Here is a 24837-nt window from a genome sequence, read left to right on the forward strand (position 1 = left end):
ACATTGCTGGTTCGTGTGAGATTTTTCTGCACCATTTTGTAAAAATCCGCAGGTAAAATGCACTGCATTTTACCTGCAGATTTACTGCGGATTTCCAGTGTTTTTTATGCGGATTTCACCTGCGGATTCCTATTGAGGAACAGGTGTAAAACGCTGCAGAATCCGCACAAAGAATTGACGTGCTGCGGAAAATACAATGCAGCGTTTCCGCGCTGTATTTTCCGCACCATGGGCACAGCGGATTTGGTTTTCCATAAGTTTACATGGTACTGTAAACCTGATGGAAAACTGCTACGAATCTGCAGCGGCCAATCCGCCACAAATCCGCAGCCAAATCTGCACTGTGTGCACATAGCCTAATTCTAACCCTAATTCTAACCCTAGCCCTAACTCTAACCCTAACCCTAGTTCTATCCCTAACCCTAGTTCTAACCCTAACCCTAGTGGAAAAATAAATGTATTTTCTTTATTTTATTATTGTCCCTACCTATGGGGGTGATAAAGGGGGGTTAATTTACTATTTTTTTTATTTGGTCACAGTGATCAAAATGTACCTGGAACGAATCTGCCGGCCAGCAGATTCGGTGGGCGCACTGCGCAAGCGCCTGCCATTTTGGAAGATGGCGGCGCCCATGGAGCAGACGGACACACACCGGGAGGCTCGGTAAGTATGAGGGGGGAGATCGGAGCATGGGGGTGGGATCGGAGGACGGGGGGAGCGGACAGGAGGACGGGGGGAGTGGACAGGAGGACGGGGGAGTGGACAGGAGGACGGGGGAGTGGACAGAAGGACGGGGGAGTGGACAGGCGGACGGAGGGGAGTGGAGCACAGAACGGAGGACTGGGGAGGCAATCGTGGGGGGGGGGGGCAGATCAGGGTTTCCAGCCATGGCCGATGATGATGATGCAGCATCGGCCATGGCTGAATTGTAATATTTCACCAGTTTTCATAGGTGAAATATTACAAATCGCTCTGATTGGCTGTTTCACTTTCAACAGCCAATCAGAGCGATCATAGCCACGGGGGGTGAAGCCACCCCCCCTGGGCTGAAGTACCACTCCCCCTGTCCCTGCAGATCGGTTGAAATTGGAGTTAACCCTTTCACTCGATCTGCAGGGACGCGATCCCTCCATGATGCCACATAGGCGTCATAGGTCGGATTGGCACCGACTTTCATGATTCCTATGTGGCGTCACAGGTCGGGAAGGGGTTAATATTAGTGATGAGCGAGTATACTTGTTGCTCGGGTGGTCTCCGAGTATTTGTTAGTGCTTGGAGATTTAGTTTTTGTTGATGCGGCTGCATGATTTACAGCTGCTAGCCAGCCTGAGTACATGTGGGGGTTGCCTGGTTGCTAGGGAATCCCCACATGTAATTAGGCTGTCTATCAGTCGCAAATCATGCAGCTGCTGTGACTAAAACTAAATCTCCGAGCACTAACAAATACTCGGAGATCACCCGAGCGTGCTCTGGAAAACCCGAGCAACGAGTTTACTCACTCATCACTAATTAATATACATATGATGTTACCGCTAGCTTCTCACCTAATGAGATTTGTCTCGGTTGGTGTTAATCATTAGGTTACTGGGCTTCCGTGCATGTTATGTTTCATTTCCTGCGTAATCCCTGGACAGCCCCTTCATTTGGACACAAATAAAAGCCCTGTTTAGACAATGCCCAAACATCGTGATTTTATTTTTACCTTATGATATATGGGTTTTGCTGTAAATACAGTTTCTTGAGATGTTTTCGATATTTTTCCATTGGGGGCCATATCGTCACTAATTCAGTTATGAACATTATGCACTTCACAGATGTTTTTTCACCACATCTACTGTTCGGATATAGTATCCTACATGCATTGTCCGCCCCCACACACCCTTTCCCCCTTTTCTCTGTTCAATTGAGTTTTCTCCTCTGAGCACAGCCCTATATATAGACTGATTGAAATACAATTTGGAAGACAACATCTGTCTACTTGCACCACATGTTCCATTTGTCCTTTCCTTTTCCTGTTTGCTATATATGCATCTCATTCGGACACCTTTATTGTCAGGACTAACTGCGTTATAGTTTGAAACGTGTAACTCTTGTCCTTTTATCCTCCCCCCTCTTCCTATGTCTTCCTACCCTTCTTCCTTCAATTTTGTATGTTTTTTTTTTCTTTAATTTTTAATATTTCCAATTGAAAGTCATGTTTTAATTCCACACTATCAAGCGGTTGCTGGAACCCTCTCGTTTTTACTGTCATAATCCAGTCCATCATGACTAAAACCCCAGCTGTAGAAGAGAAGCTCCAAAGCACATGCTTCCTCCACCATGCCTCACCGTGGGGATGGTGATTATATAGTGATGCATGGTGAGACATGACACAAACCAAACCTTTTAGAATAGAAAGTTCCAGGGCTGTGCTGTTCCGCTCTGTATGCTGTTTACATCTGGCTGCTGACAGAGCTGGTAGCAGCAGATTGAGGGTGGTGGTGCTGAGTGTTGGATCCCCATTGATCTGATCTTGATGACTTTTACTAAGGATAAGTCATTAGAAATGGTAAAGGAAAAATAAAGTGGTTCCTTTTTATTATCTACATTTCAAAGTCCACCACCTTCATCAGGCTATAACAACAATGCAAGGAGGAGCGCACACGTTCAGATTGATCTCTCCCAACTGTAAGACGCTTCTCACTGTAGTGCTTCTCACGGCTCCCTGGACTAGACAGGGCAAACCTAGTTTGTACCTCCTTACAGGAAGTGTCCGCACTGAGCGTGGAGGCTTCTCCCACTATTTCAATGGCAGCCTCTTGAGGGGGGGCTGAATGTGTAACGTCCTTATGCACACATCAGCCAGTAGATGGCAGCAGCGTGTACCGCACAATTCACATTAATCAGTCTGCAGTGTGCGCACATACACTGCATTATAGATATTACTGCAAGCTCGCTGCCTTGGTGTAATCCTTGACACTGAGCTCTCCTTGAAACCACATATCCAAGCACTTTCCACTTCCTGCCGCCTTCAACTCAAAAATATTTCCTGGATCCGTACATTTGTCAACCAAGAATCTACATAAACCCTAGTCCATTCCCTTATCATCTCTCGCCTAGACTACTGTAACCTCCTGCTCTGTGGCCTCCCCTCTAACACTCTCGCACCCCTCCAATCTATTCTAAACTCTGCTGCCCGACTAATCCACCTGTCCCCCCGCTATTCCCCGGCCTCTCCCCTCTGTCAATCCCTTCACTAGCTCCCTATTACCCAAAGACTCCAGTTCAAAACCCTAACCATGGCATACAAAGCCATCCACAACCTGTCTCCTCCATAAATCTTTGACCTCGTCTCCCGGTACTTTCCTGCACGCAACCTCCGATCCTCACAAGATCTCCTTCTATATTCCCTTCTCATCTCCTCTTCCCACAATTGAATACAAGATTTCTCTCGCGCATCACCCCTACTCTGGAACTCTCTACCACAATGTCACAGGTTCCTTCTCCAGTATCACACAATCAACAGAGCAAGAGAATAGTGAACAATTCCAGAACCTTTATTTAGGCAAAAACACGAAAGGTCCATATAATCCACCACACTGAGGATACAGCAGTCCAGAACACGAATGCAGTTCAGTAACAGGATAAAAGTCCAACAATCCAGCACACAGAGGATAAAAAATGGTCCATATGCTTCCCCTTCTCTCTGACATGCTGTCTTCTTCACTTCATAGTTCCAAACAAGACTGATCTATGTCTCACCTCCCCATTCACAGGTTAGAGGGGTGGGTCCCAGGGGCTCATTGTTTCAACAAGCTAGGTCAACATGTCATTAGCATATTAGCAAACAACATTATACTGACCCTGTGGAGAGATAACAATACAGAACTGTGAGGAGAATATCACATGGCAAATAACAGCTCAACACCATGAAAATAAGTAAAATAGAAATATACAGAAAATGATATCCACATAGCATATCACACCATCACACACAACATATCAGACTCTCGCCTACCGTGGAAACCTTCAAAAAGAACCTGAAGACCTACCTCTTCCAATAAGCCTACAACCTGCAGTAACCACCGCTCAACTAAATCTCTGCACGACTAGCTGTGTCATTACCCAACCCTTGTAGATTGTGAGCCCTCGTGGGCAGGGTCCTCTCTCCTCATGTACCAGTCAGACTTGTATTGATTAAGATTATTGTACTTGTTTTTTATGTATACTCCTCCTCACATGTTAAGTGCCATGGAATTAATGGTGCTATAATAATAAATAATAATAATTATACAACTCCTGACTCACTGCGCCCACAGTAATTCTGGCACATTGGAACAGATCTACTGACACACGACAACTGTTTCACTCAGCAGTAGTACAGTGGGTAGCAGGATTCCACACTGGACAATAATGAACATTATTAGAATTGATTGCTTATTCTGTCTTCACCCCCAAGTAAACGACTCTTTAGACAATTAATAATAGTTTTGCTACTTTGCAATTTGTATGTGATTTTTTTCCTTAAATATTTGTTATATTAAGATATATTTAAGGTTATATTTTTCAAAAATAATAACATGCCTTTTATTTTTGGCAGATGACTGTATCGGGAGCTCCGAGGGACATCTAATATCTTTAGAATTTCAAGCAGATAATTCTAGTATCACACAAGATACATGTACACAGCATTCTGACATCTTAGATATACCCCCAGCCGTTGACAGCAGAGATCGATCATCGGATGTTTTTAATGAAGAAATATCTCCTACTCCATCAAAGATTGTTAAGCAAAATAAAAGTCGGAGAAGAAATGCTGAAGATAAAAGCCCTCCTACAAGGAAGAAGTCATATTCATGTTCAGAATGTGGGAAATATTTTGCACAGAAATCACAGCTTAATTGTCACAAGAGAATTCACACAGGAGAGAAGCCATTTTCATGTTCAGAATGTGGGAAATGTTTTGCAAAAAAATCCCATCTTAATTGGCACAAGAGAATTCACACAGGAGAGAAGCCATTTTCATGTTCAGAATGTGGGAAATGTTTTTCTTTTAAAGAAACTCTTATTCAACATCAAAGGCTTCACACAGGAACGAAACCATTTTCGTGTTCAGAATGTGGGAAATGTTTTACTCATAAATCTAATCGTAATCAACATCAAAGACTTCACACAGGAGAGAAGCTATATTCATGTTCAGAATGTGGGAAATGTTTTACTCATAAATCTAATCGTAATCAACATCAAAGACTTCACACAGGAGTGAAGTCTTATTCATGTTCAGAATGTGAGAAAAGTTTTGCACATAAATCATCTCTTAATAGTCATGAGAAAATTCATACAGGAGAGAAGCCATTTTCATGTTCAGAATGTGGGAAATGTTTTGCACAGAAATCATATCTTAATATACATGAGAATATTCATACAGGAGAGAAGCCATTTTCATGTTCAGATTGTGGGAAATGTTTTGCATTGAAATTACAGCTTAATTTTCACAAGAAAATTCATACAGGAGAGAAGCCATATTCATGTTCAGAATGTGGGAAATGTTTTGTACAGAAATCACATCTTAATTGTCATGAGAAAATTCATACAGGAGAGAAGCCATATTCATGTTCAGAATGTGGGAAATGTTTTGTACAGAAATCACATCTTAATTGTCATGAGAAAATTCATACAGGAGAGAAGCCATATTCATGTTCAGAATGTGGGAAATGTTTTGTACAGAAATCACATCTTAATTTTCACAAGAAAATTCATACAGGAGAGAAGCCATATTCATGTTCAGAATGTGGGAAATGTTTTGTACAGAAATCACATCTTAATTGTCATGAGAAAATTCATACAGGAGAGAAGCCATATTCATGTTCAGAATGTGGGAAATGTTTTGTACAGAAATCACATCTTAATTGTCACGAGAAAATTCATACAGGAGAGAAGCCATATTCATGTTCAGAATGTTGGAAATGTTTTGCACAGAAATCATATCTTAATTGTCATGAGAAAATTCATACAGGAGAGAAGCCATATTCATGTTCAGAATGTGGGAAATGTTTTGCACAGAAAGCACATCTTAGTAGTCACAAGACCAGGGGGTTGCACTGACAGCTTGGTGCAAGAAAAGGGTCTGGGCCCCCCCTCTTTTAATGGCTATAAATCTACAAAAATAAAACATAAAAACTTTCTTCTCACCCCCCACTGGAGTTGGTCTTTGTTGTCATTTCTCATTCTACCAGGGAGGCCTGGGAGTTTGAGGGTTCTGCGCAGGATCTTAGTTGTTCCCAGCATTGCTCTTTTCTGGACAGAGAACTCAGATGTTGTTCCTGGGATCTGTTGTAGCCATTCTTCCAACTTGGGTGTCACTGCTCCAAGTGCTCCTATCACCACTGGAATCACTGTTACCTTCACCTTCCACATCTCCAGTTCTCCTTTGAGGCCCTGGAACTTCTCCAGCTTCTCATGTTCCTTCTTTCTAATGCTGCTGTCATTTGGCACTGCCACATCTATTATCATTGCTGTCTTCTGATCCTTGTCTGCTATCACAAGGTCTGGTTGGTTAGCCAACACCTGCTTAGTCGTCTGGATCTTGAAGTCCCACAGGATTTTTGCCCTTTCATTCTCCAGCACTTTCTCTGGTATCTCCCACCTGGACTTAGGGGGACTTAGCCCATATGCTGTGCAGAAGTTCCTGTATACAATTCCCGGTACTTGGTTGTCATTCGGTATACGCTGTTCCTGCTTGCATTTTGCATATCTATTGTGGAGACACAGCATTGTATCTTATTTCACCGGATAACTATTTTTTGCAAACCAAGATGAATAGACTGTTATCTATATGTTGACTTTTGAATTTGTGTTGGTCAAGAAAACAGACTTTTGCTTGTGTAAGCCTGTAAGCCTGTAATATTGAAATTTCATATAACATATTGTGATCTTATCCTTGATGACTAGTGATGTTTACTGATATGCTAATTATGCATTGTGTAAGCCAGATAGTTTGGTGACTTCAAAAACAGAGCAGGAAAAACTATGCAAGTAGATTAAAAAATCAAGTAATATTACTTGATCTCATCTCCATTCTTACCCTTTATGTAAATACTGAATGAAGGACACTTGTTAAGTATAAAAAGAGGTTACATGCCTCTATAGAGAGAGACTGAGAGACAGCCAGAGATTTTGCTAAGACATCCAGGGGACTCTACAGGACTGCAGGTAATGCATCATGGCTCCATGATGAGGGACACAGATTCATTATTCTACAGGATTTCCAGCTTAGGGGACTTCAGCCTCAGCCGGCAGAATACAGATCTGCTCCATTGACCATCAAAAATCTATTGATACTTTTGGAGAAAGCCAGCATTGGGACCTGCCAGGTTGTGACTCGGGTCAAACGGCCTTATACCTCAATAAACTGTCATCTTTCTAAGCTTGTTTTTACCTACTCTCTGTGTGTGTGTGTGTGTGTGTGTGTGTGTGTGTGTGTGTGTGTGTGTGTGTGTGTGTGTGTGTGTGTGTGTGTGTGTGTGCCACAGGGGGGGTAATCGACCCTGGAAGATGAAGCCAGGTTGTGACCCTCCGGTTAACTGAATTTGTACCTGAATGGACTGTCATCTTCCAACGCTTCTCGTTACCACCTCTCTGTGTGTGTGTGCCACAGGTGGGGTAGTCGATCCTGGAAGCAGCTGCCATCCCGGCGAGTCAGCGGAAGGGTCAGATTCTAATGTGCACAATCTTGGGATATCTTGCTAGGAGTGTTCTACGTGTTATCTGCCTGTTTTGTGGTTCAATAAAGCATTGCCACACTGTTTTCCCTAACTCTGTGTTGTCTAAGTAGCATTATGCTCACGTTAAAGAGAGAGTGGGCGTGCGGTGGGACGAGATCCCTGGTCCATGCGGTTCCGGCTAGCTGACTGTCTTACCCACTCAAATTTTTGAAACCTACAGCTCACTCACTAACATGCAAGTTAGGCACAACTGAGAACAGTTCTTGTGAAAAACAAAGTATTTTATTCATATATAATAGCAATTTTAAGCATGAATTAAAGGATATACAGTGACTATCAGAGTCATGTCATAAACATACAACAAATTACATAGGAATGAATAAGCGTCAATAGATCACCGGATGTTGTAGCATCACTCCTCAATTGGAGGGACCTCGATTCAGTGAGGAGGAAAATGCCGGGAAAACATCAAGACGGACAGCACGTCTGCTTCACCTGTCTGAAGAAAGTCCCTACCTCACTGAATCATCCCCATTCTTTTATATTCTTATCTGACTATATCCACTTCTGCGCAGTACATTCTACAAAATCATCGTTATATAATTCATCACGCACTGTCATGCGCAATGAAGACTTCCAGAACCTTCTACCGCGTGATTAGTTTTAAGGTCATGCGCAGTTGTTTTTCCGAGGGTCTTATCAGCTTATTTTGTTCTTTTTTCAAGGTTATTATACTCTTGGTTTGTACAACTAGACTATTCTCCTTTTGCAGCCATATTTTGTCTGATAATAACCTTGTACTCATACTCTAAAGCAAGAAACCATATTGATCACTATATATGTCTGGATACCTATCTAATCCATACAATCAATCTTGTCCCATTGGTATCACACGGACCTGGATGCCTGCCGATCCCCGTGTCTCCACATATATATAGCCATACACACACATATATCTTACATAGTCTACTTTAATATGTATATTGATATCTCTTATTACACAGTGAACTCTCTTGTTATGTACATCACCGTCCCTTACATATTGGATATATTTGTATCACATTCGGTCCTTGATCAATTGGTTTGTTGCTGTAGGTCACCATGAGTACTGTTGGCTTCCTACAAAACATTTTAAAGGCTATGAAACAATTCCACACAGATAATAGAATTATTAAAATAGCCATTACCAATACTGGATAAATTAACCAATTCAACATTTGCTCTGCAGAAGAATTTCTCATACAAATATCAATATTTTATATAAGGAGTCATCACATTTGATTGATTTTTTTTCACAAAGCATTTTGCACAACACATGATTATCTTAATACTTATATATATTAAAACAATAAGCAATATAACTTGAAAAGCGCCTTGTAAAATTTCCACTAACCATCCCCCGATACCTTGGAACCAATTAGTAGGATTAAAAATAAAGTATTGGACCACCAACTATCTCTATTCTCATTATTATCTCTTTGGTATTTTTCTCTTGGTCGTTGTATATTATCCAATTTGACTTGTAAATGTAAATGATGATCTATGTAATGACAGCAAGCAGGACCAATAATTTGACACATTACTCTGCGCAGCAGTAAGATAATCAAGCACTAAGGTATGTTGGTTGGTAACTATTACCAATTGTTGCTGCACGGGAACAGTATTCATTATCTCCAATATTGCATCTATTTGATCATCTAAATATTCTGTGGATTCTACTAATTTATCCCACATTTGCATAATCATTGGATGTACAAACCGAGTACTAAAGATTGTATTTTTCACTTCCATTTGCACTACATGAGGTCGTCCTGATTCCCTAGGTTTATTATCTGCCGCTCTTTTGAATATCATATGGTTAGGTAATACCCCAGCATCTGTTTATATGGCACAATAAATGTAGCAGGCGTCAGTCTAGCCAACGTACAACTTCCCTTAATGTCAACCAATAATGATAAACAATACACAGTGTGTCACAAATAACACCTGTGCCCATTAAGGGATTACTAACAAGAAATCCCATGCAACCACAGCATATAGACCCTACAAAGAAAACCTTGCACAAAACGGGATGATATCAAACAATAAACTTTATTGAAGACTACAATATTAAAAATAACAAATATTAAAAAAGAGAAGGAGATGCTATTTAAAGGTGACAACTACACCATAGCCGCAGGTGAGAGGATATTGATAAGCTATACTCAAAAATAAGATACGGTCATAGCAAAGAGAGCAAGTGTGCTAGTAAAATATAAGATAAATAACAATCAGCTGGTGAAAAACATCCAGCAAGCACATCCAAGCTATATGCAAGACACTAAGTAACATTGTTGAAGCATAATTACCTCAGACCTGCGGCGCCACCCCTACGCGCGTTTCGGCTTGTGTGCTTTCTTCCGGCTTGTGTGCTTGCTGGATGTTTTTCACCAGCTGATTGTTGTTTGAACAACTGCCCCAAAGTAAACCCATATCTGCGCCTTTACGTGCAATAAGTGATGAGGCTATTCAAGGGTTGATTCTCACCCATCTTGGTCGCAGTGAATCAAGGGATTTGCAGCCCCTACGTGTTTTGCGTAGGCTTCTTCGCGGGGTATCATTAGTGACATTAATAAACATTTAAGCATATGACCATGATACATTATGAATTACTCTTTCTAACAAAATGGGTTTAAAAGCATCCGCAGTATTGGATGTAGATTTAAAACTTATTTGTATATTATTTAAAGGGATCATTCCTAAATCAGTCAATCCGGTTTTATTTCTTGGTACCAATGCACGTCCTTTATAAGCTAAATATTGTAAGTTATTACTTGTTCCACTCATATTCCCTTGCCACCAAGGAAGATTGACCATCCTACTACTGGTATGGGCACCGTAGTGTTCCATAATCGGGAATTTTGAGTGTTATTATTTGCCAAAGTATCTGAGCAATTGTTCCAGGTTAAACTTTCTTCCAAAGATACTGGAATAGCCAAAAATGGGAGGCTCGTCGCTGTTACAGGTGAATGAGTACTGTTGTGAATTTGGTTTCTGGGCTCCCCCGGTGGTCACTGGTGGTACTGAACTTGTGTGCTTCATCTCCTCTGTTCACCTGTTTCCATCAGGATGTGGGAGTTTTCTATTTAGCCTTGCTCCTCAGTCATTTCTATGCCGGCCAACAATGTTACCAGAAGCCTTTCTGTTGCATGTTCCTGCTCCTAGACTACTATCAGCTAAGTTGGACTTGTAGTCCTAAGTTTGTTTTGCATTTTTGTTCCAGTTCTCTGTGATTGAATATTTCTGAGGCTGGAAGCTCTTGTGAGCTGAAATTGCCACTCTGGTGTCATGAGTTGATATTAGAGTCTTAAAGTAATTTCAGGATGGTGTTTTGAAAGGGTTTTCAGCTGACTGTGAAGTTCCCTTTTCTGTCTTCCTACTATCTAGTAAGCGGACCTCAATTTGCTAAACCTATCTTCATACTTCGTATGTCAATTTCCTCTGAAATCACCGACAATATATGTGGGGGCTACTGTCTGCCTTTTGGGGAAAATTTCTCTAGAGGTAAGCCAGGTCTGTATTTTCCTCTGCTAGGGTCAGTCAGTCCTCCGGCTGGCGCTGGGCGTCTAGGGATAAAAACGTAGGCACGCTACCCGGCCACTGTTAGTTGTGCGGTAGGTTTAGCTCACGGTCAGCTCGAGTTCCCATCTTCCAAGAGCTAGTCCTTTTGCATGCTTTACTATGTTCTCTTGCCATTGAGAACCATGACAGTTTGGCCGGCCAAGGGTTAAAATAATTGGCAGAAGAAAGGAGAGAAAAGAAGTCTGCAGAGAATTTTTTTTTTTTTTTCTGAGTTTGCTCATTAGTTGATTCACTAGCATCTCTGCTTACTGCAGCCTTCGTCTCTCTCTCCTTCTAATCCTTGAATGGTTCTGATTTCACCTGATTAAAATGGATCCTCAGAGTTTAGCTACAGATTTGAATAATCTCGCTATGAAGGTTCAAAGTTTACAGGATTTTGTTATTCAGGCTCCTATATCTGAACCTAGAATTCCTTTACCTGAATTTTTCTCCGGGGATAGATCTCGCTTCCAGAATTTCAAACATAATTGTAAATTATTTTTGTCTCTGAGATCTCGCTCCGCTGGAGATCCTGCACAGCAGGTCAGGATTGTAATTTCCTTGCTCCGGGGCGACCCTCAGGATTGGGCATTTGCTTTGGCACCAGGGGATCCTGCGTTGCTCAATGTGGATGCGTTTTTCCTGGCTTTGGGGTTGCTTTATGAGGAACCTCATTTAGAGATTCAGGCTGAAAAAGCCTTGATGGCCCTGTCTCAAGGGCAAGATGAGGCTGAAATATACTGCCAAGAATTTCGTAAGTGGTCTGTGCTTACTCAGTGGAATGAGTGCGCCCTGGCGGCGAATTTCAGAGAGGGTCTCTCTGATGCCATTAAGGATGTTATGGTGGGGTTCCCTGTGCCTACAGGTCTGAATGAGTCCATGACAATGGCTATTCAGATTGATCGGCGTTTGCGGGAGCGCAAACCTGTGCACCATTTGGCGGTGTCTACTGAGAAGGCGCCAGAGATTATGCAATGTGATAGAATTCTGTCCAGAAGCGAACGACAGAATTTTAGGCGAAAAAATGGGTTATGCTTCTATTGTGGTGATTCAACTCATGTTATATCAGCATGCTCTAAACGTACTAAGAAGGTTGATAAGTCTGTTTCTATTGGCACTTTACAGTCTAAGTTTATTCTATCTGTGACCCTGATTTGCTCTTTATCGTCTATTACCGCGGACGCCTATGTCGACTCTGGCGCCGCTTTGAGTCTTATGGATTGGTCCTTTGCCAAACGCTGTGGGTATGATTTAGAGCCTCTGGAAGTTCCTATACCTCTGAAGGGTATTGACTCCACGCCATTGGCTAGTAATAAACCACAATACTGGACACAAGTAACTATGCGTATTAATCCGGATCACCAGGAGATTATTCGCTTCCTTGTGTTGTATAATCTGCATGATGTGTTGGTGCTTGGATTGCCATGGCTGCAATCTCATAACCCAGTCCTCGACTGGAAAGCAATGTCTGTGTTAAGCTGGGGATGTCAGGGGACTCATGGGGACGTACCTTTGGTTTCCATTTCGTCATCTATTCCCTCTGAGATTCCGGAATTTTTATCTGATTATCGTGACGTTTTTGAGGAGCCTAAACTTGGTTCACTACCTCCGCACAGAGATTGCGATTGTACTATAGATCTGATTCCGGGCAGTAAGTTTCCAAAGGGTCGTTTATTTAATCTATCTGTGCCTGAACATGCTGCTATGCGGGAATATATTAAGGAGTCCTTGGAAAAGGGACATATTCGTGCTTCGTCATCTCCCTTAGGAGCCGGTTTTTTCTTTGTATCTAAAAAAGATGGCTCTTTGAGGCCGTGTATTGATTATCGGCTTTTGAATAAAATCACGGTTAAATATCAGTATCCTTTGCCACTGCTTACTGATTTGTTTGCTCGAATAAAGGGGGCCAAGTGGTTCTCTAAGATTGATCTTCGTGGGGCGTATAATTTAGTGCGAATTAAGCAGGGGGATGAGTGGAAAACCGCATTTAATACGCCTGAGGGCCATTTTGAGTATTTAGTAATGCCTTTTGGTCTTTCAAATGCCCCTTCAGTCTTTCAGTCCTTTATGCATGACATTTTCCGTGAATATTTGGATAAATTTTTGATTGTGTATCTGGATGATATTTTGATTTTTTCGGATGACTGGGACTCTCATGTCCAACAGGTCAGGAGGGTTTTCCAGGTTTTGCGCTCTAATTCCTTGTGTGTAAAGGGTTCTAAGTGCGTTTTTGGGGTTCAAAAGATTTCGTTTTTGGGGTACATTTTTTCCCCCTCTTCCATTGAGATGGACCCTGTCAAGGTTCAGGCTATTTGTGATTGGACGCAACCCTCTTCTCTTAAGAGCCTTCAGAAGTTTTTGGGCTTTGCTAATTTTTATCGTCGATTTATAACTGGTTTTTCTGATGTTGCTAAACCGTTGACTGATTTGACTAAGAAGGGTGCTGATGTTGCTGATTGGTCCCCTGCTGCTGTGGAGGCCTTTCGGGAGCTTAAGCGCCGCTTTTCTTCCGCCCCTGTATTGCGTCAGCCTGATGTTACTCTTCCTTTTCAGGTTGAGGTCGACGCTTCAGAAATCGGAGCTGGGGCGGTTTTGTCGCAGAAAAGTTCCGACTGCTCCGTGATGAGACCTTTCGCGTTCTTTTCTCGTAAATTTTCGCCCGCTGAGCGAAATTATGATATTGGTAATCGGGAGCTTTTGGCTATGAAGTGGGCTTTTGAGGAGTGGCGTCATTGGCTTGAGGGGGCTAGACATCAGGTAGTGGTATTGACCGACCACAAGAATTTGATTTATCTTGAGTCTGCCAGGCGCCTGAATCCTAGACAGTCGCGCTGGTCGTTATTTTTCTCTCGGTTTAATTTTGTGGTTTCTTACCTACCGGGTTCTAAAAATGTGAAGGCGGATGCCCTTTCTAGGAGTTTTGAGCCTGATTCCCCTGGTAATTCTGAACCTACAGGTATCCTTAAGGATGGAGTGATATTATCTGCTGTTTCCCCAGACTTGCGACGGGTCTTGCAGGAGTTTCAGGCGGATAGACCTGATCGTTGCCCGCCTGGTAGAATGTTTGTTCCTGATGATTGGACCAGTAGAGTCATCTCGGAGGTCCATTCTTCTGCGTTAGCAGGTCATCCTGGAATCTTTGGTACCAGGGATTTGGTGGCTAGGTCCTTCTGGTGGCCTTCCCTGTCGCGAGATGTGCGAGGTTTTGTGCAGTCTTGTGATGTTTGTGCTCGGGCCAAGCCTTGTTGTTCTCGGGCTAGTGGATTGTTGTTATCCTTGCCTATTCCGAAGAGGCCTTGGACTCACATCTCCATGGATTTTATTTCTGATCTCCCTGTTTCTCAGAAGATGTCTGTTATCTGGGTGGTGTGTGACCGTTTCTCTAAGATGGTCCATTTGGTTCCCTTGCCTAAATTGCCTTCCTCATCCGAGCTGGTTCCTCTGTTTTTTCAAAATGTGGTTCGCTTGCATGGTATTCCGGAGAATATAGTTTCTGACAGGGGAACCCAATTCGTGTCTAGATTTTGGCGAGCGTTCTGTGCTAGGATGGGCATTGATTTGTCTTTTTCGTCTGCTTTCCATCCTCAGACTAATGGCCAGACCGAGCGAACTAATCAGACCTTGGAGACTTATTTGAGGTGTTTTGTGTCTGCGGATCAAGATGATTGGGTTGCCTTTTTGCCCTTGGCGGAGTTTGCCCTCAATAATCGGGCTAGTTCTGCCACCTTGGTTTCTCCTTTTTTCTGTAATTCGGGGTTTCATCCTCGTTTCTCTTCCGGTCAGGTGGAGTCTTCGGATTGTCCTGGAGTGGATGCTGTGGTGCAGAGGTTGCATCAGATTTGGGGGCATGTGGTGGACAATTTGAAGTTGTCCCAGGAGAAGACTCAGCATTTTGCCAACCGCCGTTGTCGTGTTGGTCCTCGTCTTTGTGTTGGGGACTTGGTGTGGTTGTCTTCTCGTTTCGTCCCTATGAAGGTTTCTTCTCCTAAGTTTAAGCCTCGGTTCATCGGCCCGTACAAGATATTGGAGATTCTTAACCCTGTGTCCTTTCGTTTGGACCTCCCTGCATCTTTTTCTATTCATAATGTCTTCCATCGGTCATTGTTGCGCAGGTATGAGGTACCGGTTGTGCCTTCCGTTGAGCCTCCTGCTCCGGTGTTGGTTGAGGGTGAGTTGGAGTACGTTGTCGAGAAGATCTTGGACTCCCGTGTTTCCAGACGGAGACTTCAGTATCTGGTCAAGTGGAAGGGCTACGGTCAGGAGGATAATTCTTGGGTGACAGCCTCTGATGTTCATGCCTCCGATTTGGTCCGTGCCTTTCATAGGGCTCATCCTGATCGCCCTGGTGGTTCTGGTGAGGGTTCGGTGCCCCCTCCTTGAGGGGGGGGTACTGTTGTGAATTTGGTTTCTGGGCTCCCCCGGTGGTCACTGGTGGTACTGAACTTGTGTGCTTCATCTCCTCTGTTCACCTGTTTCCATCAGGATGTGGGAGTTTTCTATTTAGCCTTGCTCCTCAGTCATTTCTATGCCGGCCAACAATGTTACCAGAAGCCTTTCTGTTGCATGTTCCTGCTCCTAGACTACTATCAGCTAAGTTGGACTTGTAGTCCTAAGTTTGTTTTGCATTTTTGTTCCAGTTCTCTGTGATTGAATATTTCTGAGGCTGGAAGCTCTTGTGAGCTGAAATTGCCACTCTGGTGTCATGAGTTGATATTAGAGTCTTAAAGTAATTTCAGGATGGTATTTTGAAAGGGTTTTCAGCTGACTGTGAAGTTCCCTTTTCTGTCTTCCTACTATCTAGTAAGCGGACCTCAATTTGCTAAACCTATCTTCATACTTTGTATGTCAATTTCCTCTGAAATCACCGACAATATATGTGGGGGCTACTGTCTGCCTTTTGGGGAAAATTTCTCTAGAGGTAAGCCAGGTCTGTATTTTCCTCTGCTAGGGTCAGTCAGTCCTCCGGCTGGCGCTGGGCGTCTAGGGATAAAAACGTAGGCACGCTACCCGGCCACTGTTAGTTGTGCGGTAGGTTTAGCTCACGGTCAGCTCGAGTTCCCATCTTCCAAGAGCTAGTCCTTTTTGTATGCTTACTACGTTCTCTTGCCATTGAGAACCATGACAGAGTACAAATCCAGCAGTCTGTATACTGGATGCTTTTAATGCTTCAGGTAGCACGAGATGATGTGTCGGGATCTTGTTCACTGTAAACTTGTCCACCCTATAACCGTGGGGATGTCCAAATACACTATTCCAAGGATTCCACATATTACGTTTTTGAATCTGTAACAAAATAAAAAAGCATTATTCCCTCAAATAACATTTTTCTTGAGGGTCATATTCCCACTTTTCTACTCCAGGCCTCATTATGAGGAGAGTCCTATCCTTCTCTGTTGTGAATTCTGCTCTTGGGCTCCCTCCGGTGGTTGTAAGTGGTACTGCTGCTGATCTCAGCAGTCATCAGGTGCTTTCACTTACTACCAATTCTGACTGGGCTACTTATTCTGGCTAGATCCTTTAGTCAGTGCCAGTTGTCCATGGTTTTCTGGAGGATTCACATCTCTGCTTGGTTTCTCCTGCTGGATTGTCCAAATCATCAAAGATAAGTCCTGGCTTTGTTTTTGCAGTCCACATGCGGTGGACTTTATAGCTCAGTGAATTGCTATGTTTTTTCTTGTCCAGCTTGGTCTGTGTAAGTAAGGATTTATTCAGCCAAGCTGGAAGCTCTGGAGTTGCAGAGTTACCCTCCATGCCTTTAGTTAGGTGTGGAGATTTTTGTATTCTCTGTGGTGGATTTTTGTAGTATTTTAATACTGACCGCAAAGTACTCTGTTCTGTCTTTTCTTTCTAGTTAGCGTGGCCTCCTTTGCTAATTCTGTTTTCAGTCTGCGTGTGTAATTTCCCTCTCCTCTCACAGTCAATATTTGTGGGGGTCTGTATTTCCTTTGGGGATTTTCTCTGAGGCAAGATAGTTTTCCTGTTTCTTTCTTTAGGGGTAATTAGTCCTCCGGCTGTGACGAGGTGTCTAGGGAGTGACATGAACATCCCATGGCTACTTCTAGTTGCGGTGTTAAGTTCAGGGTCTGCGGTCAGTATAGAGGCCACCTTCTCCAGAGCTCGTCCATGCTGCTCCTGGCCACCAGATCATAACACTTCTCTAAGCAATGACTTCAGCAGGGGAAGGCGGTCCTTGAGGGTTTTGGACCCAAATTTTAGCTCCGACATGCGTAATATTAGTGGAGCCGAACCCTTTATCTCCTCTTACTGTTAGTTCAGTAGGGGCTTGTCCTTCTTTGGCATCTGCTAAACTGATGGGAATTAACAATATCTGAGCCGTTTTTTTACCTTATTTTTTTTAACCACAAGGGGTTCTGCTCCCAATTGATCATAATCACTTTCATTTCTCCTTGAGAATCTGCATCAATTACTCCTCCTATTACTAATGCCCCTTTCAAAGCAAAACTGGATCGAGTATTAATCTGCCCAAAATGACCCTTAGTAATTTTGCATCTCAATCCTGTAGGGATTGTACTTACGTTTCCTGGCATTATTAATACTGCTTCTGTAGCATACAATTATAATCCAGCAGCCGCTGGAGTAGCACAATAAGGCATTTTTACCTCTTCATGTAACTTCCAGTAAATTTGTGTGTCAACGTGTACTTCATGTATACTCACATTAGGTGTCGGCATCCTCATGAGTGGTGTCATGGAGTCAGTAATGGGCCGATTTTTAATCTGCAGGGCCTTACTGAGATTATCTCTCCATTGTCCATATGAATCTGATTGTGTAATTTTCTCCAATGTGGATTTTAATAATGAAGTCATCAAGAAAATAAAGCCAGCTCACCACCTTCCAGGTGCACGGGAACTCCGTCCTGATGAGACGATGAGTAGCAGAGTGTTATGATCCTAATGGCAGAGGATCTCAGGAGTACCAGCTAAGTCTGCAAACACAAAAAACCAGCTCATAGGGAAGTGGTAACTAGGCTGACCGTATACCTAATCCTGACACAAACAACTAGCAGCAGCCGGGGAACGTACCTACGTTGGTTCTAGACGTCTCGCACCAGCCGGAGAACTAACTAACCCTTTCAGAGAAAATAAGACCTCTCTTGCCTCAAGAGAAAAGACCCCAAAGTAAATACAAGCACCCCACAAATAATAACGGTGAGGTAAGAAGAAATGACAAACGTAAGAATGAACTAGATTTAGCAAAGAGAGGCCCACTGACTAATAGCAGAAAATAGAAAGATGACTTATACGGTCAGCAAAAAACCCTACAAAATATCCACGCTGAATATCCAAGAACCCCCTTGAGGATAACAGCCTCCCTTGAGCTTCCAGCAAAATAGCAATCACATTTTACACCAAGCTGGAACAAAATAAGGAAAATTCAAATGCACAAAAATAAGAAAGCAGGACTTAGCTTATCTTGCAAAATCAGGAGACCAGGAGGCAGGAGAAAACAGACATGGTCTGATAACGAATCCAGGCACAATACTGAGTATCCAAGAAGTTTATATAGGCACACCCAAGACCAAACGAAGCAGGTGGGTGCCAACCTGGGGAAAGACACTCAAAGTGCCATACCGCTAATGACCACAAGAGGGAGCACAGAAATATAGTTCACAACAGCAGAGGAAGAAAAAAGGTATTTGTTGCAGCTCCTTAGATAATATCTTCAACATTTATTTCATCAATTAAAAATGACAAAAGGCAAAAGACCGCACCATGTGCACACAGAGACAGCGGGTGACGCGTTTCGATCGCAAGAGCGATCTTTATCAAAGCTGCTATATGCTACAAATGAAGGATATATATATACAGACTGAACCAATCCATTCAGAGTGACTAATCACATGACACATAAGGTCCTACAACATTGATTGTGAACAAACCGAATGTACAAAAATAAGATAAAAACACTCCTACAAAAGATAATATACAAAGCAAATGAATAAAAGACACATTCATTGATAATGAAACATAATTTCATTGCGTCTATTCAGTCTGGAAATCTGGTGCCTAGGTAATAAATCCAGTAGGCGTCTCGGGTTAATAGTCGGTGTCTGACGTCTCCACCACGCAGTGAGTTATTAACCCCTTCACCACCAAGGGTGGTTTGCACGTTAATGACCGGGCCAATTTTTACAATTCTGACCACTGTCCCTTTATGAGGTTATAACTCTGGAACGCTTCAACGGATCTTGGCGATTCTGACATTGTTTTCTCGTGACATATTGTACTTCATGTTAGTGGTAAAATTTCTTCGATATAACTTGTGTTTATTTGTGAAAAAAACGAATATTTGGCGAAAATTTTGAAAATTTCGCAATTTTCCAACTTTGAATTTTTATGCCCTTAAATCACAGACATATGTCACACAAAATACTTAATAAATAACATTTCCCACATGTCTACTTTACATCAGCACAATTTTGGAACCAAAATTTTTTTTTGTGACGGAGTTATAAGGGTTAAAAGTTGACCAGCAATTTCTCATTTTTGCAACACCATTTTTTTTTAGGGACCACATCTCATTTGAAGTCATTTTGACGGGTCTATATGATAGAAAATACCCAAGTGTGACACCATTCTAAAAACTGCACCCCTCAAGGTACTCAAAACCACTTTCAAGAAGTTTATTAACCCTTCAGGTGTTTCACAGGAATTTTTGGAATGTTTAAATAAAAATGAACATTTAACTTTTTTTCACACAAAATTTATTTCAGCTCCAATTTGTTTTATTTTACCAAGGGTAACAGGAGAAAATAGACCCCAAAAGTTGTTGTACAATTTGTCCTGAGTACGCTGATACCCCATATGTGGGGGTAAACCACAGTTTGGGCGCAGGGCAGAGCTCGGAAGCGAAGGAGCGCCATTTGACTTTTCAATGCAAAATTGACTGGAATTGAGATGGGACGCCATGTTGCATTTGGAGAGCCCCTGATGTGCCTAAACATTGAAACCCCTAACAAGTGACACCATTTTGGAAAGTAGACCCCCTAAGGAACTTATCTAGATGTGTGGTGAGCACTTTGACCCAACAAGTGCTTTACAGAAGTTTATAATGCAGAGCCGTAAAAATAAAAAATCATATTTTTTCACAAAAATGATCTTTTCACCCCCAATTTTTTATTTTCCCAAGGGTGAGAGAAGAAATTGGACCCCAAAAATTGTTGTGCAATTTGTCCTGAGTACGCTGATACCCCATATGTGGGTGTAAACCATTGTTTGGGCGCAGGGCAGAGCTCGGAAGGGAAGGAGCGCCATTTGACTTTTCAATGCAAAATTGACTGGAATTGAGATGGGACGCCATGTTGCATTTAGAGAGCCCTTGATGTGCCTAAACATTGAAACCCCTAACAAGTGACACCATTTTGGAAAGTAGACCCCCTAAGGAACTTATCTAGATTTGTGGTGAGCACTTTGACCCAACAAGTGCTTTACAGAAGTTTATAATGCAGAGCCGTAAAAATAAAAAATCATATTTTTTCACAAAAATGATCTTTTCACCCCCAATTTTTTATTTTCCCAAGGGTAAGAGAAGAAATTGGACCCCAAAAATTGTTGTGCAATTTGTCCTGAGTACACTGATACCCCATATGTGGGTGTAAACCATTGTTTGGGCGCAGGGCAGAGCTCAGAAGGGAAGGAGCGCCATTTGACTTTTCAATGCAAAATTGACTGGAATTGAGATGGGACGCCATGTTGCGTTTGGAGAGCCCCTGATGTGCCTAAACATTAAACCCCCCCCCAAGTGACACCATTTTGGAAAGTAGACCCCCTAAGGAACTTATCTAGATGTGTTTTGAGAGCTTTGAACCCCCAAGTGTTTCACTACAGTTTATAACGCAGAGCCGTGAAAATAAAAATAATTTTTTTTTTTCACAAAAATGATTTTTTAGCCCCCAGTTTTGTATTTTCACAAGGGTATCAGGATAAATTGGACCCCAAAAGTTGTTGTCCAATTTGTCTGGAGTACGCTGATACCCCATTTGTGGGGGGGGACCACTGTTTGGGCGCATGACAGAGCTCGGAAGGGAAGGAGCGCCATTTGGAATGCAGACTTAAATGGATTGGTCTGCAGGCGTCATGTTGCATTTGCAGAGCCCCTGATGTACCCAAACAGTACAAACCCCCCACAAGTGACCCCATATTGGAAACTAGACCCCCCAAGGAACTTATCTAGATGTGTTGTGAGAACTTTGAACCCCCAAGTGTTTCACTACAGTTTATAACGCAGAGCCGTGAAAATAATTTTTTTTTTTTTTCACAAAAATGAAATTTAGCCCCCAGTTTTGTATTTTCACAAGGGTATCAGGATAAATTGGACCCTAAAAGTTGTTGTCCAATTTGTCCTGAGTACGCTGATACCCCCTATGTGGGGGGGAACCACTGTTTGGGCGCATGACAGAGCTCGGAAGGGAAGGAGCGCCATTTGGAATGCAGACTTAAATGGATTGGTCTGCAGGCGTCACGTTGCATTTGCAGAGCCCCTGATGTACCCAAACAGTACAAACCCCCCACAAGTGACCCCATATTGGAAACTAGACCCCCCAAGGAACTTATCTAGATGTGTTGTGAGAACTTTGAACCCCCAAGTGTTTCACTACAGTTTATAACGCAGAGCCGTGAAAATATATATTTTTTTTTTTTCACAAAAATGATTTTTTAGCCCCCAGTTTTGTATTTTCACAAGGGTATCAGGATAAATTGGACCCTAAAAGTTGTTGTCCAATTTGTCCTGAGTACGCTGATACCCCCTATGTGGGGGGGAACCACTGTTTGGGCGCATGACAGAGCTCGGAAGGGAAGGAGCGCCATTTGGAATGCAGACTTAAATGGATTGGTCTGCAGGCGTCACGTTGCATTTGCAGAGCCCCTGATGTACCCAAACAGTACAAACCCCCCACAAGTGACCCCATATTGGAAACTACACCCCCCAAGGAACTTATCTAGATGTGTTGTGAGAACTTTGAACCCCCAAGTGTTTCACTACAGTTTATAACGCAGAGCCGTGAAAATAAAAATTATTTTTTTTTTTCACAAAAATGATTTTTTAGCCCCCAGTTTTGTATTTTCACAAGGGTATCAGGATAAATTGGACCCTAAAAGTTGTTGTCCAATTTGTCCTGAGTACGCTGATACCCCCTATGTGGGGGGGAACCACTGTTTGGGCGCATGACAGAGCTCGGAAGGGAAGGAGCGCCATTTGGAATGCAGACTTAAATGGATTGGTCTGCAGGCGTCACGTTGCATTTGCAGAGCCCCTGATGTACCCAAACAGTACAAACCCCCCACAAGTGACCCCATATTGGAAACTACACCCCCCAAGGAACTTATCTAGATGTGTTGTGAGAACTTTGAACCCCCAAGTGTTTCACTACAGTTTATAACGCAGAGCCGTGAAAATAAAAATTATTTTTTTTTTTCACAAAAATGATTTTTTAGCCCCCAGTTTTGTATTTTCACAAGGGTATCAGGATAAATTGGACCCTAAAAGTTGTTGTCCAATTTGTCCTGAGTACGCTGATACCCCCTATGTGGGGGGGAACCACTGTTTGGGCGCATGACAGAGCTCGGAAGGGAAGGAGCGCCATTTGGAATGCAGACTTAAATGGATTGGTCTGCAGGCGTCACGTTGCATTTGCAGAGCCCCTGATGTACCCAAATAGTACAAACCCCCCACAAGTGACCCCATATTGGAAACTAGACCTCCCAAGGAACTTATCTAGATGTGTTGTGAGACCTTTGAACCCCCAAGTGTTTCACTACAGTTTACAACGCAGAGCCATGAAAATAAAACATATTTTTTTTCCCACAAAAATGATTTTTAGCCCCCCAAATTTTTATTTTCCCAAGGATAACAAGAGAACTTGGACCCCAGAAGTTGTTGTTCAATTTGTCCCTAGTACGCTGATACCCCATATGTTGGGGTAAACCCCTTTTTGGACGCACGGGAGAGCTCGGAAGGGAAGGAGCACTGTTTTACTTTTTCAACGCAGAATTGGCTGGAATTGAGATTGGACGCCATGTCGCGTTTGGAGAGCCCCTGATGTGCCTGGACAGTGGAAACTCCCCAATTCTACCTGAAACCCTACCCCTAACCTCACCCCTAACCGTTTACTGAACATTTTCTGACAGTCATAAGTGCCACGTATATAAGTGCCACGTATTTAAGAGCCACGTATTTAAGTGCCACGTATTTAAGTGCCACGTATTTCAGTGCCACGATATTTCAGTGCCACGTATTTCAGTGCCACGTATTTCAGTGCCACGTATTTCAGGCACTGAAAAATACGTGGCACGTAAATACTTCAGTGCCACGATATTTCAGTGCCACGATATTTCAGTGCCACGATATTTCAGTGCCATGATATTTCAGTGCCACGTATTTCAGGCACTGAAAAATACGTGGCACGTAAATACGTGGCACGTAAATACGTGGCACTTAAATACGTGGCACTTAAATACGTGGCACTTAAATACGTGGCACTTAAATACGTGGCACTTATATACGTGGCCACTGAAATATCGTGGCACTTATATACGTATATAAACGTATATTTCAGTGCCACGTATTTCAGTGCCACGTATTTCAGGCACTGAAAAATACGTGGCACGTAAATACGTGGCACTGAAATACGTGGCACTGAAATACGTGGCACTGAAATACGTGGCACTGAAATACGTGGCACTTAAATACGTGGCACTTAAATACGTGGCACTTAAATACGTGGCACTTATATATGTGGCCACTGAAATATCGTGGCACTTATATACGTATATACGTATATAAACGTATATTTCAGTGCCACGTATTTCAGTGCCACGTATTTCAGGTTAGGGGTAGGGTTAGGGGTAGGGTTAGGGTTTTTTGTTTTTTTCTTGTTTTCTTGTGTTTTTCTATAAAAACGCATGCGTTTTACCGCGTTTACATGCATTTTTTCACACATGTGGTTTTTTTAAAAAACGCATGCAGATAAAAACGCAAGTGTGAAACCAGACTAAAAGACGCTTTTTATAGCAAAAAAGTTTTTGCGTCTCCACATTTTGAGACCTATAATTTTTCCACATTTTGGTCCACAGAGTCATGTGAGGTCTTGTTTTTTGCGGGACGAGTTGACGTTTTTATTGGTAACATTTTCGGACACGTGACCATTTTTTATCACTTTTTATTCCGATTTTTGTGAGGCAGAATAACCAAAAACCAGCTATTCATGAATTTCTTTTGGGGGAGGCGTTTATACCGTTCCGCGTTTGGTAAAATTGATAAAGCAGTTTTATTCGTCGGGTCAGTACGATTACAGCGATATCTCATTTATATCATTTTTTATGTTTTGACGCTTTTATACGATAAAAACTATTTTATAGAAAAAATAATTATTTTGGCATCGCTTTATTCTGAGGACTATAACTTTTTTATTTTTTTGCTGATGATGCTGTATGGCGGCTCGTTTTTTGCGGGACAAGATGACGTTTTCAGCGGTAACATGGTTATTTATATCCGTCTTTTTGATCGCGTGTT

General features: G+C 42.4%; 1 protein-coding gene across 3 annotated transcripts in view; it reads left to right on the forward strand.

Annotated features, from left to right (window-relative positions):
• LOC143781303 (uncharacterized) overlaps positions 1–24837 on the forward strand; it is a 174452-nt gene that overhangs the window by 76625 nt on the left and 72990 nt on the right. Inside the window, exon 2 of one of the 3 annotated variants that reach the window (XM_077267844.1) lies at positions 4581–7468. The exons of 1 other annotated variant lie outside the window; for it this stretch is intronic. In XM_077267844.1, the coding sequence (XP_077123959.1) occupies positions 4581–6085 (1505 nt within the window). In that variant the 3' untranslated portion in view covers positions 6086–7468. Of the gene's footprint in view, positions 1–4580; positions 7469–24837 lie in introns of those variants that run through there. One more of the 3 variants, XM_077267845.1, reaches the window with a different exon arrangement.

Source organism: Ranitomeya variabilis, chromosome 6 (assembly GCF_051348905.1).
Source record: "Ranitomeya variabilis isolate aRanVar5 chromosome 6, aRanVar5.hap1, whole genome shotgun sequence".
NCBI lineage: Eukaryota > Metazoa > Chordata > Amphibia > Anura > Dendrobatidae > Ranitomeya > Ranitomeya variabilis.